Source organism: Nannobrachium achirus (genome assembly GCF_963921795.1).
Source record: "Nannobrachium achirus genome assembly, chromosome: 7".
Taxonomy (NCBI): Eukaryota; Metazoa; Chordata; class Actinopteri; order Myctophiformes; family Myctophidae; genus Nannobrachium; species Nannobrachium achirus.
In genome coordinates this window covers 70,512,219-70,529,763 of record NC_137816.1, presented here as the reverse complement: position 1 = coordinate 70,529,763, position 17,545 = coordinate 70,512,219, and the positions used below count along the sequence as shown (strand labels likewise).

The 17,545-nt window shown below is 45.4% G+C and overlaps 1 protein-coding gene across 1 annotated transcript in view; it reads right to left on the bottom strand.

Annotated features, from left to right (window-relative positions):
* The window catches only part of LOC308288957 (voltage-gated potassium channel KCNC1-like), a gene marked incomplete at both ends in the record, with an annotated part of 49,695 nt that overhangs the window by 13,882 nt on the left and 18,268 nt on the right, over nt 1-17,545 (bottom strand). The window contains 4 exons of the mRNA XM_080730430.1: nt 1,158-1,486; nt 2,359-2,616; nt 3,859-4,097; nt 6,539-6,838. Coding sequence (XP_080586556.1) covers nt 1,158-1,486; nt 2,359-2,616; nt 3,859-4,097; nt 6,539-6,838 — 1,126 coding nt within the window. The remainder of the gene's footprint in view (nt 1-1,157; nt 1,487-2,358; nt 2,617-3,858; nt 4,098-6,538; nt 6,839-17,545) is intronic.

Sequence of the window (17,545 nt, the reverse complement as noted above, 5' to 3'; positions counted from 1 at the left end):
TTGACTACTTAGACATCAAACGTCTAATAGCCTGGAAATTGCTCAGTGGGCCATTTAGATCATCATAAATCTTCTAAATCTTTCAAGTGTTTGTTTCTCACAAATGATCAAACAAAAAGCCAGTTCACAACACATCCCATCATTTTCTAAAGGATTACACTTTCCTTGAGGTTGTGACTTGCCCGTATGTGTACTAAAGGCTTAGAGAAGTGGTTGTCAAACCGTTTTTATACCACAACCCCAAATTATGAGGGATTTATTTCACCAGCGGAATTTCTTGATTATACTCTCGATAACTGGTCCGGTGTGTCCCCGCTCCGAGCGATCTCCTCGGTAACGTAACGTCGCGTTGCAATCTAAATGTAAATCTGTGAGGTAGTTAAGAGAAAGTTAGCCGAATGTTTTACCAAGCTGGGAACTAAATGCTAACCAATAGCTTTCTTCACAATTTAACTCTTATTGTGCCAATCCCGAACTTTTTTTTTTTTTTTGAGCCGGGCCGCCGGCCGTCATCTGTTTACACGGCCCGCGAGAGCGTCGCGCCGCCAATATTTACCATCCACTCCAATGCAATCCAGGATCTTTAGAGCTCATTTTCTCTGTTCCATGCATATCCATGAGGTGTGCAAGGTTTAATCATGGCTAAATCGCAGAAAATAGGGATTCTAAAGTGCTTGGTAGCCAATAGCTAACTTCAAGCTAACTTCATCCTGTTCCTGTACATGCACAAAGGAAAGTGTTCAGGCGCGTCATGGCTGCGCACGGCTTGTGCATATACAACGCTTGTCTATGGTGGATTCTATGGCCATTGGGCGCCCTCTAGTGGTGAAAAGGTGGCACTGAATGTGTGTTCATAAAGGTGTCTACTATCACCTCTGAACTTGGTCCAATCCAACTCCCTTGGTAAACGTTGTGGGAGCCAATCAAATTTGGGGTCCCATTGACTTTACTACAGAAAAAAAAGTAACATGTCAGGGGTCAAACTAGGGGTCTTTCATGATTCTGATTCCATTGCACGCATTTGTTTTGCACGAAAAACATTCCTTGGGCTAACTGTGAAAAGTAATGACTCATCACTAAACCATAGTTTTTGTGGGGCCGTTTTAAGCCCAAGGAAAGACAGACAGATGTGTGTATATATATATATATATATATACCTGGAATCCTGGCACCCTGCATGGCGTCCCCCAGAGGACAAGCGTGGTAGTGCGGGGTCAGATGGGCACAGCAGCATGTGCCAGTGCTGCCCACGTTGCATGGTGAGTAGCACTGCCCAGAGCTCACAGCGTTGCACAGCGAGTAGCGCTGGCCGGAGCTTACAGCGTTGCACGGTGAGTAGCGCTGCCCAGAGCTCACAGCGTTGCACGGCGAGTAGTGCTGCCCAAAGCGTTGAGCGCAGCAGGGAGAGTCCAGCCCGGAGCGAAGGCAGTAGCCGCCCATCAGCGGTGTGGCCCCACCCACAATCAGCGGCGTGCGCGGGACGTGCCTGGAAAAATAAATTAAAAAGAACAACTCCGTCCTAAATAACATCTACGTAAGCCATTTACCATGAGAGGGAGTGGGTTGTTGGCTCATTTACCACTGTTTCAGGGTTGTGCCATGAGCCGCAGGCAAGTGGCAAACCCATGACCTCGAATGGTAAATTGCTTTTCTACCACTTTTTCCTATTCTTCTTCCTAGGTAGTTTCTGCTTGGCCATGGCCAGAGAGTAGTACATGTAGTAGTAGTATAGTAGTAGTAGTAGTAGTAGTAGTAGTAGTAGTAGTATTATATATTGTAGTAGTAGTAGTAGTACTAACCTATTCTTCTTCCTGGGTAACTTCTGCTTGGCCATAGCCAGAGAGTAGTACATGTAATGGTAGTATAGTAGTAGTAGTAGTAGTAGTAGTAGTAGTAGTAGTAGTAGTAGTAGTAGTAGTAGTATATATTGTAGTAGTAGTAGTAAACATACCTATTCTTCTTCCTGGGTAGCTTCTGCTTGGCCATGGCCAGAGAGTAGTACATGTAATGGTAGTATAGTAGTAGTAGTAGTAGTAATAGTAGTAGTAGTAGTAGTAGTAGTAGTAGTAGTATATATTGTAGTAGTAGTAGTAGTACTAACCTATTCTTCTTCCTGGGTAACTTCTGCTTGGCCATAGCCAGAGAGTAGTACATGTTGTAGTAGTAGTAGTAGTAGTAGTAGTAGTATATATTGTAGTAGTAGTAGTAAACATACCTATTCTTCTTCCTAGGTAACTTCTGCTTGGCCATGGCCAGAGAGTAGTACATGTAATGGTAGTATAGTAGTAGTAGTAGTAGTAGTAGTAGTAGTAGTAGTAGTAGTAGTAGTATATATTGTAGTAGTAGTAGTAAACATACCTATTCTTCTTCCTAGGTAACTTCTGCTTGGCCATGGCCAGAGAGTAGTACATGCCGAAGTTGTTGACGATGACGGGCACAGGCATGGCGATGGTGAGGACGCCCGCCAGCGCGCACAGCGCCCCCACCAGCATGCCCGACCAGGTCTGAGGGTACATGTCGCCGTAGCCCAGCGTCGTCATGGTTACCACCGCCCACCAGAAGCCGATGGGGATGTTCTTGAAGTGCGTGTGCTCGCTGGCGCGCGGGTCGTTGGGGCTGGAGGGGGGGCACAGACACGAGATTTTATTTGGAGATTCATTGTTGTCAAATACTTGTGATTAAAGGGGCACTCCACCACTTTTCAACCTATCTTCATATAATAGGTCCTCACTAATGTTCATGATAAAATATCACAATTCTTTTCTACTCAATCTTGGGCCCTGGGTACAAGGATTCACTGCGGGCCCCCCACGAATGTTAACTATTTAAAAATAGCAGATATACAAGCTCACAGCTTGTATTATCTGCTATTTTTGAACATTTTTTTTAAATGTGTGCAAGAAACCTGTGTTTCCATGTCAGTGGTGCTCAAACTTTTTCATGTCAAGGACCCCCAAGATGATATGTATTTGGCCACGGACCCCCATCTCAAAATACTTAGTTACAGGGACCCCCCGGGAGCAAAATTTGATTTACAAATGCTCGCTTAAAAAACACATCTATTCAAAGATTTGCACACATTTTCACAACTTTTCAAAAATAGCAATGTATATCTGCTATTTTTCAATAGCTTAAGTTACTAGGGCCCCTCCACCTTGGGCCTAGCCTGACACTCAGCCTGAATTGACATTTCGTTTCACTCCATTATTCAGTCTGAACTTGCTCTGATCAAAGGCAATTTCAAGGATGGGCGTTGCCAAAGAGGCAGCCTTCTGCGATTGGTTCGTAGTGTTGTTTTGTGTGGCTGGCTAGTGGCTAGCCTGTTGCTTGCTAGTGCTACTTGCTAACCAAAGAAACAGGCAGAATAGGAGCACTACGAACTAGTAATCAAACACAACATAACATGCCTGCTACTGGTGTTTCATAGCGAGATCGATACGATTGCATTTTACCGCAGTTTACCGCATTTTACCGCGACGCGATGCGCGGCACGGTACGGCGGCGGCGCTGGTGTACTTGGAAACGCACATGAGTTCTGGGAAACCCCCACCCACGCTGATCACAAGACGCTGATTCGCTGTACGGATTTTCGAACGAGGAAGGCCTCTTCAATGAGAGGAATTCTAGAACCACTGAATCGCCAAAACAAAACATTTAAAGGGGTGTGGCTAGCGATTCAGGGTCTGGAACTAGGCTACCTTGGGCCCTAGTAACTCAGTCCCACTACCCCCCCCCCCCCCCCCCCCCCCCTCCTTGTGACGCCCCTGAATCAACCAATCAACAGACAGGCCTGTACCTGGCGTTGATGCGCTCGGCGTAGTAGATCATGAATCAACCAATCAACAGACAGGCCTGTACCTGGCGTTGATGCGCTCGGCGTAGTAGATCATGGTGGCGAAGATGAGGACCCCCAGGGCCAGGAAGATGATGAGGAGCAGGAACTCGTTGGTGGAGGCCCGCAGCGTGTGGCCCAGGACCCGCAGGCCCACGAAGTGACGCGTCAGCTTGAAGATACGCAGGATCCGCACGAAGCGCACCACCCTGAGGAAGCCCAGCACGTCTTTAGCTGCCTTGGAGGACAGGCCACTCAGACCCACCTGCAGGTTACAGAGAGAGAGAGAGAGAGAGATTGTTATTTATGTGTCCTGCACCACAGGGGCGCCACAAGCCCTTTTGCTGCCTGACTCGCAACTGGCTGTTGGGTGCCCCCCCCCCCTTGGGTGCCCCCCCCCTTGGCTCTTTTCTCTCCCATTTTTTGGTGCCTTTTGGCAACGTGATGCCTGACGCTCACCGCGTCATTATTTGCGGGTCCTAGATTTAGCCCTTGGTTCTCTCCAGATCTGTCAGCTCTCTTTAAAGATAGGAATAAAGCCTGGGTATCAGCCAGACGAACTGGTGACCCGACACAGTGGACAGCATTTAGATGACTAAGAAATAAATGCACAACTGCAGTAAGAGTGGCCAAATCAACCTATTTTTTGGACTTAAAAATTCCTACTCAGATCCAACAAAATTCTGGAAGGCTGTTGGAAATAAGAAACCTGCCACCTCTCTGCCCCCAAGTGTGAAATTTGAAGGCTCTCTCGTTTCAGGTCCAAATGAAGTCTGTACAGCTTTTAATCAGCACTTTGCTGCCTCTGCTCACCTTTTCGATACATCAAAACAAGGTACAAAAGAACGAGCGAAAGAACGTACAATTGGCAACGCGCCGCCGGGAACAATGGGGCGAACAGGAACGTCCAAAGCGGTAAAAGAGTTAATATTAAAACCGTAATATACCGTACATCATCTGTACTAAAATTAGCCGAAAAAAACAAACCGTCTTAATGATCGAAAAAAACGATCGCTAGCCTTTCTCTGTCTCACCACCGGTCTAACCAATAGCATGATTCTTCTCTGCGCATGCACCAGAAGTGCTTTTGATCGCTTCTGGGGCAGATTAGCCTTCTAGCCATTGACTTACAGTGTGGACGTTAGCGCTAGCATAGCCGTTGTCCTAGCGACTAGGCTAATGAAAATTCTTATGTGGATTCTTATTATGGAGATGATCACATGCGGCCACATTGATGCATTGCACACGGATCAATATCGTCCATGTATCCTATCGTCAACCATGTATCGTGATACGTATCATATCGCTGTTCAAATGTATCGTTACACCCCTAGTTAACTAATTTCTAGCCGATCCCGAGTACTCGCGAAAAATACTGTATATAGAGTAACGCTGGCGTTCTTACCCTAGGGTCTGTTGGAAACGATTGGCACGATTGGACTCGCTGATTCATCATCATCACGGATGCACGTGCACAAAATAGTAATCAAATAACATGGAGGCCGACGGCCGATCTCATCTTTAATGTCCATTATCTCCAAAAACACTTTGGAAGCCAAGGATGGCATTAGATTCTCACTAAAAAAACACATGTTGAAAGGCAACGGTCGGCCATTACACAACCGCATGTGGATGACGATCGCTTCCGGTGAATGACGTCATGACGTCAAACCGGAAGTGTTTACGCAATGGACTTCTGGCCTTCAAAATAAGAAAACGGTCGCGGATGAAGCCTTCGAGAGGCACACTGGACATTTTAACCCGTTAATTTCTGGAGCACTAAATGGGTTAACAGCGGTGTTGAGAGACCTACGCTACCTCCAGGTAGAAGAGCAGGATGAGAGACCTACGGTACCTCCAGGTAGAAGGACAGGAAGAGAGACCTACGGTACCTCCAGGTAGAAGGACAGGATGAGAGACCTACGGTACCTCCAGGTAGAAGGACAGGATGAGAGACCTACGGTACCTCCAGGTAGAAGGACAGGATGAGAGACCTACGGTACCTCCAGGTAGAAGGGCAGGTTGAGAGACCTACGGTACCTCCAGGTAGAAGGGCAGGATGAGAGACCTACGGTACCTCCAGGTAGAAGGACAGGATGAGAGACCTACGGTACCTCCAGGTAGAAGGGCAGGTTGAGAGACCTACGGTACCTCCAGGTAGAAGGGCAGGATGAGAGACCTACGCTACCTCCAGGTAGAAGGGCAGGTTGAGAGACCTACGGTACCTCCAGGTAGAAGGGCAGGTTGAGAGACCTACGGTACCTCCAGGTAGAAGGGCAGGTTGAGAGACCTACGCTACCTCCAGGTAGAAGGACAGGATGAGAGACCTACGGTACCTCCAGGTAGAAGGACAGGATGAGAGACCTACGGTACCTCCAGGTAGAAGGACAGGATGAGAGACCTACGGTACCTCCAGGTAGAAGGACAGGATGAGAGACCTACGGTACCTCCAGGTAGAAGGACATGATGAGAGACCTACGGTACCTCCAGGTAGAAGGACAGGATGAGAGACCTACGGTACCTCCAGGTAGAAGGGCATAATGAGAGACCTACGGTACCTCCAGGTAGAAGGGCAGGATGAGAGACCTACGGTACCTCCAGGTAGAAGGGCAGGATGAGAGACCTACGGTACCTCCAGGTAGAAGGACAGGATGAGAGACCTACGGTACCTCCAGGTAGAAGGACAGGATGAGAGACCTACGGTACCTCCAGGTAGAAGGGCAGGATGGCCACGAAGTCGATGATGTTGAGCGTGTTGCGGACGAACTCCATCTTGTTGGGGCAGAAGGTGACGCGCACCAGGAACTCCAGCGTGAACCACACCACGCACACGCCCTCGATGTGCGTCAGGTACGCCACCGTCTCCGTCTCCTGCCAGGACCGCGTGCTGTTGTCCAGAGGGTCCGTGTCCGTCACGTTGGAGATGGGGTTGAAGGCCTCGTGGGTCTCCAGGCAGAAGGTGGTGATGGACACCAGGATGAAGAACAGCGAGGTGAAGGCAACCCACTGGAGCACAGAGAGAGAGATCATTAACCCACTGAGAGATCATTAACCCACTGGAACACATAGAGAGAGAGATCACTAATCCACTGGAACATACAGAGACCATTAACCCACTGAAACACACAGAGATCATTAACCCACTGGAACATAAACACACAGAGATAGATCACTAACCCACTGGAACATAAACACACAGAGATAGATCACTAACCCACTGAAACATAAACACACAGAGATAGATCATTAACCCACTGGAACATAAACACACAGAGATAGATCACTAACCCACTGAAACATAAACACACATAATGATCATTAACCCACTGAAACATAAACACACATAATGATCACTAACCCACTGAAACATAAACACACAGAGATAGATCACTAACCCACTGAAACATAAACACACAGAGATAGATCACTAACCCACTGAAACATAAACACACATAATGATCACTAACCCACTGAAACATAAACACACAGAGATAGATCACTAACCCACTGAAACATAAACACACAGAGATAGATCACTAACCCACTGAAACATAAACACACAGAGATAGATCACTAACCCACTGGAACATAAACACACAGAGATAGATCACTAACCCACTGAAACATAAACACACATAATGATCATTAACCCACTGGAACATAAACACACAGAGATAGATCACTAACCCACTGAAACATAAACACACAGAGATAGATCACTAACCCACTGAAACATAAACACACAGAGATAGATCACTAACCCACTGAAACATAAACACACATAATGATCATTATCCCACTGAAACATAAACACACATAATGATCATTAACCCACTGAAACATAAACACACATAGATAGATCACTAACCCACTGGAACATAAACACACATAGATAGATCACTAACCCACTGGAACATAAACACACATAGATAGATCACTAACCCACTGGAACATAAACACACAGAGATAGAACACTAACCCACTGAAACATAAACACACATAGATAGATCACTAACCCACTGGAACATAAACACACATAGATAGATCACTAACCCACTGGAACATAAACACACATAGATAGATCACTAACCCACTGGAACATAAACACACATAGATAGATCACTAACCCACTGGAACATAAACACACATAGATAGATCACTAACCCACTGGAACATAAACACACATAGATAGAACACTAACCCACTGAAACATAAACACACATAGATAGATCACTAACCCACTGGAACATAAACACACAGAGATAGAACACTAACCCACTGAAACATAAACACACAGAGATAGATCACTAACCCACTGAAACATAAACACACAGAGATAGATCACTAACCCACTGAAACATAAACACACAGAGATAGAACACTAACCCACTGAAACATAAACACACAGAGATAGATCACTAACCCACTGAAACATAAACACACAGAGATAGATCACTAACCCACTGAAACATAAACACACAGAGATAGATCACTAACCCACTGAAACATAAACACACAGAGATAGAACACTAACCCACTGAAACATAAACACACAGAGATAGATCACTAACCCACTGAAACATAAACACACAGAGATAGAACACTAACCCACTGAAACATAAACACACAGAGATAGATCACTAACCCACTGAAACATAAACACACATAGATAGATCACTAACCCACTGGAACATAAACACACAGAGATAGATCACTAACCCACTGGAACATAAACACACATAGATAGATCACTAACCCACTGGAACATAAACACACAGAGATAGAACACTAACCCACTGAAACATAAACACACAGAGATAGATCACTAACCCACTGAAACATAAACACACAGAGATAGATCACTAACCCACTGAAACATAAACACACAGAGATAGAACACTAACCCACTGAAACATAAACACACAGAGATAGATCACTAACCCACTGAAACATAAACACACAGAGATAGATCACTAACCCACTGGAACATAAACACACAGAGATAGATCACTAACCCACTGAAACATGATAGTCCTGCAGTTTAGCGCTAAATGTAGGGATAAGGTGCATGTGGCTCAGCCTTCAGCTCAGCCTGTCAGGGTTTTTATTTCTTGATAAGGACCACTGAGCCAGACGTTATCCTGACCACTGAGCCAGACGTTATCCTGACCACTGAGCCAGACAGACGTTATCCTGCTTATTACACAGCGACTTCATAAATAAAATAATTCACCTGCTCGGGGACTGCCCATAAGTCCTACATCTCATTAGTCCTACATCTCATTAGTCCTACATCTCATTAGTCCAAATTTAATTAGGGTTAGTTTTTAGGGTTAGGTTTAGGCATAGTTTTACTGAGGTTAGGGTTAGGTTTAGTTTTAGGCCTAATATTTTTCACCAGGTTAACAACGACTTATGGGATGTAGGAAAAATGAGATTTCAGACCAATGCCATATTCAACAAGCGCATCACGGGTCGCCTCGGAAAACACACATAATTTGATAAAATATAATCCATTTTTTGTCACTGCATTTTTATTTTTAGCGTCAAATGCTTGTAAAAACACGAGAACAACGTTCTGTTGTAAATGACGCTGTGTGTTTGTTTACAGCAACGTTCTGTTGTAAATGACGCTGTGTGTTTGTTTACAGCAACGTTCTGTTGTAAATGACGCTGTGTGTTTGTTTACAGCGCATGGTGGTCATGTTGGATACGGCATGGCATTCACGCAGTGCAGCAGGTGTTCTGAGTCTCTCTGTTATACGCAGAGCGGAGTGGTGTGTTATCCAGAAATAACACACAGTCTAGAGTAAAAATAGCAGATCTACATGCTCACATGTAGATCTGCTATTTTCACAATTTCAGCCCTTAACATTTGACAGAGGTATTTTAGAGGTATTAAAAAAGTCCTTAAATTGGCACTTTAGAAATGTGCAGACACCCTCTATACCAGGGGTTCCCAAACTTTTTTGTCTCAGGGCACCCCATAAATATTTTTTTTAATCCGAGGCACCCCTACATTATAATTTTCACTCCCAGCACCTTGTAACTATTTATAGCATATCGTCGTTGTCGGGTGGAAACCTTGTATGGCCAAAACCGTTCATTTTGTATCGCGAGGCGTTGGTTGTGTGCTTGTAGATCTGCTGTTTTCACTAGTTTTATGCGACAGTCTTGTATGATGAAGCAGGGCTTTGCTTTACCAAAATACAAACACATTTGAAACTTGGAGATACGAGGTTTCTGCCTCACAGTGACGATATTTTTGTGATTATGTTGCGAGGAAAACGTTGAGATAACAGCCATTTTGGTTAGAACTGACTGAAAATAACTTCAAGTTTAAAATTATACGAAATATTTGTGTACAAAAGTGTACAAATAAATTCCATATATTATCAAAATTATCTCACGGCACCTCTGGACTGCCGTCGCGGCACCCCAGGGTGCCCCGTCACCCACTTTGAAAACCCCTGCTCTATACACTTATACTTTAGGTTGGTTTGTTTACTGTTGAGAGAGAAAACAATGTTGCACATTAAGTTCATCATCTGATTTGGGAAGTTACTTTGAAAGCGTAACTTGTACAGTTACAAGTATCTCACCATGGCAGTAACTTGATCAAGTTAAAGTTATACCCCTGGAGAAATGTAACTTCTTTCAAAAAGGTTGACATTTTCTTTAGTAAACATCTGTGTTCCTAAAACAAAGTTAAACGAATACGAAAATTATGATCTGTTGAGGACATTTGATCGTCAATCTTAACAAAACCTAGATGTAAAATAAATTATAACTCCGCTTGTGACTTCTTGTAACTTGTAGAGTGTAAAATTATAACTCCGCTTGTGACTTCTTGTAACTTGTAACTTGAGCCAAAAAGGACCCAAAAAGTATCTCAGTTACTTGACGAGTTACAGAAATACGAATGTAACTCGGTTACCATGCAAGTTACAGCAAAATGTAACTCAGTTACGTAACTCAGTTACATGTAACTTTAACTTCCCCAACACTGGGAACAGGAATCCTGTGTGAAGCAGACTAGGAGGTAGTAAATCAGGCCAGTCATTTCTAGGCCAGTGGTCCCTCATCGGGGAGACGCTGCTGAGACGCTGTGAGACGCTGTGAGACGCTGTGAGACGTTACTGAGACGCAGAGCCTCAGGCAGCAGCTGTCTTTAATTACACATAACATTTGACCAACACACTTCACGGTCCCCTTACTTACTGTCAGCGTTGGGGACATAGTCCGAGCGTTTCAGGCAAAAATCGTGCACTTTATGAAAGAAGCTTGCAATGTGGCACACAGTTAGAACATGCCATAATTATGGAACATTTTTGGCTATAGGGACATCGCAGATTTGTCTTGGGAAACTTGTGGGAGCCAATCAAAGTTGGCCTCTCATAGACTTTACTATAGAGTAAAATAATACAAACAATAAATATGCTTTAAGTAGTATGTGAGGGGTCAAATGAGGTGTTTTTGAGTGATGACTCATCACTAAACCATAGTTTATGGGGTCCATTTTTAGCCCAAGGATTTATTTTTCCTGCAAAACAAATGCTTGCATTGGATTCAGAATCCCGAAAAACACCTAGTTTGACCCCTCACATGCTACTTAAAGCATATTTATTTTTTGTATTATTTTGTTGTATATTATACAACAAGTAGTCCGGCTCTCAATGGAAAACAGGCTCTCCAACCGTGCATCAAACGAGCACAGATGCACTGCTAGACCTGGGCCTAATCACATGAAGAATGAGTGTGCATGTGCATGTGCATGTGCATGTGCGTAAGGAACTGGAAGACACACAGGAAAACAACACACACACACACACACACACACACACACACACACACACACACACACACACACACACACACACACACACACACACACGCACACACACACACACACACACACACACATACACATGCACTCTTCCATTCATCATCAGTAGAGTGGTGCTGCTGCTGCAGAGCTGAATCCATCACATTATTCAGAACAAACTCCAACCTCAATAAAGTCCTCTGGCTTCACCGTGAGCGTCTCAGAGAGAACTTATCTGGGGCGGAGTCTGGATCAGGGGTTCCCAAACTGTTTTGTCTCAGGTCACCCCATGAATATTGTTTTAATCCGAGGCAGCCCTACATTATAATTTTCACTCCCAGCACCTTATATTTATAGCATATCGTCGTTGTCGGGTGGAAACCTTGTATGTCCAAAACCGTTCGTTTTGTATTTATCATCTATAAAATGTACTAAACTAGTGAAAACAGCCGATCTACAAGCACACAACGCCTCGCATCTTGAGGCGTTGTGTGCTTGTAAATCACCTGTTTTCACTACTTTTGTGCGACAGACAGTCTTGTATGATGAAGCAGGGCTTTGCTTTACCAAAAGACGTACACATTTGAAACTTGGAGATACGAGGTTTCTGCCCGACAGTGACGATATTTTAGTGATTATGTTGCGAGGAAAACGTTGAGATAACAGCCATTTTGGTTAGAACTGACTGAAAATAACTTTGTACTTCAAGTTTAAAAATGATACTAAATTTTGTCAAGTGTCCAAATAAATTCCAAATATTATCAAAGTATCTCGCGGCACCCCTGGACTGCCGTCGCGTCACCCCAGGGTGCCCCGTCACCCCAGGGTGCCCCGTCACCCCAGGTTGCCCCGTCACCCCAGGGTGCCCCGACACCCCAGGGTGCCCCGTCACCCCAGGGTGCCCCGTCACCCCAGGGTGCCCCGTCACCCCAGGTTGCCCCGTCACCCCAGGGTGCCCCGTCACCCGAGGGTGCCCCGTCACCCCAGGTTGCCCCGTCACCCCAGGGTGCCCCGTCACCCCAGGTTGCCCCGTCACCCGAGGGTGCCCCGTCACCCCAGGTTGCCCCGTCACCCCAGGGTGCCCCGTCACCCCAGGTTGCCCCGTCACCCCAGGGTGCCCCGTCACCCCAGGGTGCCCCGTCACCTCAGGGTGCCCCGTCACCCCAGGTTGCCCCGTCACCCCAGGGTGCCCCGTCACCCCAGGTTGCCCCGTCACCCCAGGGTGCCCCGTCACCCCAGGTTGCCCCGTCACCCCAGGGTGCCCCGTCACCCCAGGTTGCCCCGTCACCCCAGGTTGCCCCGTCACCCCAGGGTGCCCCGTCACCCCAGGGTGCCCCGTCACCCCAGGTTGCCCCGTCACCCCAGGTTGCCCCGTCACCCCAGGGTGCCCCGTCACCCCAGGTTGCCCCGTCACCCCAGGGTGCCCCGTCACCCCAGGTTGCCCCGTCACCCCAGGGTGCCCCGTCACCCCAGGGTGCCCCGTCACCCCAGGTTGCCCCGTCACCCCAGGGTGCCCCGTCACCCCAGGGTGCCCCGTCACCCCAGGTTGCCCCGTCACCCCAGGTTGCCCCGTCACCCCAGGGTGCCCCGTCACCCCAGGTTGCCCCGTCACCCCAGGGTGCCCCGTCACCCCAGGGTGCCCCGTCACCCACTTTGAGAACCCCTGCTGTAGGATACAACAGCAGTGATAAGACAAGCATGTAATTTGGCACACAGTTAGAACATGCCATATGGAACATTTTTGGCTGTAGGGGCATCGCAGATTTCTCTTGGGAAACTTGTGGGAGCCAATCAAAGTTGGGCTCTCATAGACTTTACTATACAGTAAAATAATACAAAAAAATAATAATGCTTTAAGTAGCATGTAAACTAGGTGTTTTTCGGGATTCAAGCATTTGTTTTGCACGAAAAACATTCCTTTCTGAGAAATTGCCACAACAAAACTGTGAAAAGTGATGACTCATCACTAAACCATAGTTTATGGGGTCCGTTTTTAGCCCAAGGATTTTTTTTCCTGCAAAACAAATGTTTGCATTGGATTCAGAATCCCGAAAAACTCCTAGTTTGACCCCTCACATGCTACTTAAAGCATATGTATTTGTTGTATTATTTTACTGTATAGTAAAGTCTATGAGAGCCCAACTTTAATTGGCTCCCACAAGTTTCCCAAGACAAATCTGCGATGCCCCTATAGCCAGAAATGTTCCATATGGCATGTTCTAAATGTCATGCTTCTTTCATAAAGTGCACGATTCCATCAACATACTGCCCGAAACGCCTGGACTATGAAGGGACTCAGTGGAAGGACGAGTGTCCTCGTTAAAAACACGCTGCCTGCTATTATTTGCAAGAAGACACACTTCTGGTGATTGGTGAGAACGGCCCTTTATTCAGGTCCTTTCCCTACCTGTGTGTGTGTGTGCGCGTGCGTGCGTGTGTGTGTGTATGTGTGTAGTTATTTCCAGCTGACAGGTTGGTACAGGGCTGCCCTGCTCCAGTTCAGGAGGAGATGATGGCTGTAGGCAGAGGATACACTGCCCTGTTAAATATACACTGTTAAATATACAGTCTGTTAAAACGCTGTATACACTGTTAAATATATACTGTTGAATATACAGCCTGTTAAAATAGGTGTAACATTGTCCCAATCCATGTTTTTGTTTGGATCCAGGGGTGGCTGGATTATTCATGAAGCTTTCCCGGAAGAGAAAGATCCCATTATTGTTTCCCCCCGCGAGGTACCTAAAAGAATATTTCTCCATTGGACCCCATTCATTTTCCCCTTTGATTTTCTAACCTTAACTCTTTTACCGCTTTGGACGTTCCTGTTCGCCGCATTTTTCACGGCGGCGCGATGCCAATAGTACGTTCTTTGGCTCGTTCTTTTGTACCTTGTTTTGATGTCTGTAAACTGATCGGTCGTGCGGGTGTGTACCGTATAAGCATCTCCTGTAATCCTGCTTTGAAATCTCCACCTCACGTAAACATCAATAATGTCCAAATTCACTTCTTGGCTGCTAGCTGTCGTTCTATTGCTCTGTAGCGATTGAGCTGTCTTGACGGACGGTAGCCTACCGCGGCCATTTCACATTCATTCTTGCATGAGGCTGCCCTCTACTGCTAGTATAGCGAAAGTACACCTCTTTAAGGAGAAAAGAAAATAATAATGATGAAAAAAAAAATGAATACATCTTTGTCTATAACATCGCAAAGGTACGGTGCTTTTGCTGGCACAAAACCCACTAAATAAATAACAACATCTGGCAGTAATACAGTTAATAAACATCGTCATAAATACTTTGTGGTTCCTGTCGCTAGTGAAAAACTGCCTTTCAATTACCACTGGCTGCTTCACTGCCTGGTATGGCAGCTGCACTGACCTCAATCGCAAGGCCCTGCAGAGGGTTGTGCGGACAGCCGAACGCATCAGTGGATGCGATCTCCCCCCAATCCAAGCCTTGTACGATGAGCGCTGTGTCAACAAAGCCTGTGGAATCATGAACGATTCTCACCATCCCAACCACAGTCTGTTCAAGATGCTGCCTCATGGAAAACGTCTACGCAGTCTCAAAGCTACCAGCAACAGACTGCAAAAGAGCTTCTTTCCACAGACAGTCAGGCACATGAACGAACTGTCAAAAACGAGAAAGATCCAGGGAAAAAGGAATCGCTAGCACCCCCCCCCCCCCCAGCCCCCAACCCCTTACGTTCCCTCCTTGTGAAGTTGAACTGCACCTACTGTACATACACCTTACGTTCCCTCCTTGTGAAGTTGAATTGCACCTAAATGCATACTGTGAAATTGAATATATTAATCTGTTGCACATAGAACACTCTGTGAAGATGTTTACAAAAGTTAAGTACAGTACAGTAGCAACTATTGGAAAAATATGCTGTTGGCGTATAGAATATGCCAAACTTTTTGCACAAGTACATCTGAGGATGCTCTTTTCTTTTCCTGTTGCTCTTTTTGCCTTTTGCACTCCTTTTTAGATTATTATTATTATTATTTTAGATGTGGTTTGATGTTATTATATTGTTTTTTTCTTTGATATATGACTGCATTGACTGAAGGATGCCAAACAAAAACAAATTTTACTCTTATGTACCTGTACAAAAGACGTAACAATAAAGTACAACCTTGAACCTTGAACCTTGAACCATGATATGCGTTTTGTGCAAATATGGTCCCATTTATGTTAAAATTGATGATAAAGTTGCGGGGGGCGTGGCCAACTAAACTAATACCAGCCGGCTGTGTTCTTCTTCGTGTGCTGTATTTCGGGAGGCTCAACACCACATTCTCCCATGTATCCCTGCGGTTCCACGTGACCGTTGGCAGCCAATAGCAGTCCTTGTGATTCCTGGGGTACCATTCAAACAATGATGGCGACACCCATACAAGGGACAAAAAATCGAACCTCTGTTCGAAGTGGAGCTGTGTGTGTGTGTGTGTGTGTGTGTGTGTGTGTGTGTGTGTGTGTGTGTGTGTGTGTGTGTGTGTGTGTAGCACCTCTCTGGTCACCCAGGATCATGTGTACCGATTTTCGTGACATTTGAAGAAAATATGTAGGAAAAGGTGCAAAAAGTGTGTTTTGGAGAAAATTCAAGATGGCGGAAAATCTATCCTGGCGCAAATGGGCGTGGCCTATATGGGGAGATGCGTCTTGACCCAAGGAATCCAGGGAAAAAATAATTTTAATTTTCCGATCTACGGTTCAAGAGTTACAGGGCAAAACGCAAAGTGGGCCGTTATAGCGCCACCATGAGGCCGAGTGATGTAATTTTTTTTGGATTCATTCTTAAAATCATTATGAATCTCCTCTCCGAGGTTTGAAACTGTAGCTCCTATGGTTTACGAGAGAAAAATACTTGAATGTGAGTTTTTGCAATTCCCATTATAAGTCAATGGGGAAAATTAATTCACTAATAAATTAATATCAATTAAACTATAGAACCTTTCTCTTAGCAAGTTACTAGCAGACGATTCCCGAGTAAGCCGGTCGATTTGACATATGGCGCGAGTGTGTGGTGCAAAAACTGTGGGAGGAGTAGCGTGCCAAACTTTGAGGCTACATACAGACAGACAGACAGACAGACAGACAGACAGACAGACAGACAGACAGACACGGACACGGCCACGTATAGGGAGCTTGTGTTCCACACAGCTCCAAAAAAGCGACATTTTCGCCGTATATAGAAACCAATGGCTTCGCGTCGTCCATATTTTTTTTACAGTCTATGGTTTGTATATTGTTTTTTGCAAGCACAGCCGACAGAGCAGGAGAAGTAGAACAGATTGTTTCCAGCGGGGAACACGTTTGCAGGAACACCGCACTGTGAAAAAAATACAACTTCCTGGAAAATTCAGCCCCACCTCCTAGAACTCTCTCTCTACACTGTGATCTTTACAAGGACATCCGTTCTGAACAGTCAGTCAGTTAAAATGGCTGTTATCTCAATGTTTTCCTCGCAAGATAATCACTAAAATATCGCCACTGTCGGGCAGAACCTCGTATCTCCAAGTTTCAAATGTGTACGTCTTTTGGTAAAGCAAAGCCCTGCTTCATCATACAAGACCGTCGCACAAAACTAGTGAAAACAGCAGATCTACAAGCACATTGTGTGCTTGTAGATCTGCTGTTTTCACTAGTTTAGTACATTTTATAGATGATAAATACAAAACGAACGGTTTTGGACATACAAGGTTTCCACCCGACAACGACGATATGCTATAAATATAAGGTGCTGGGAGTGAAAATTATAATGTAGGGGTGCCTCGGATTAAAACAATATTCATGGGGTGCCCTGAGACAAAAAATCGAACCTCTGTTCGAAGTGGAGCTGTGTGTGTGTGTGTGTGTGTGTGTGTGTGTGTGTGTGTGTGT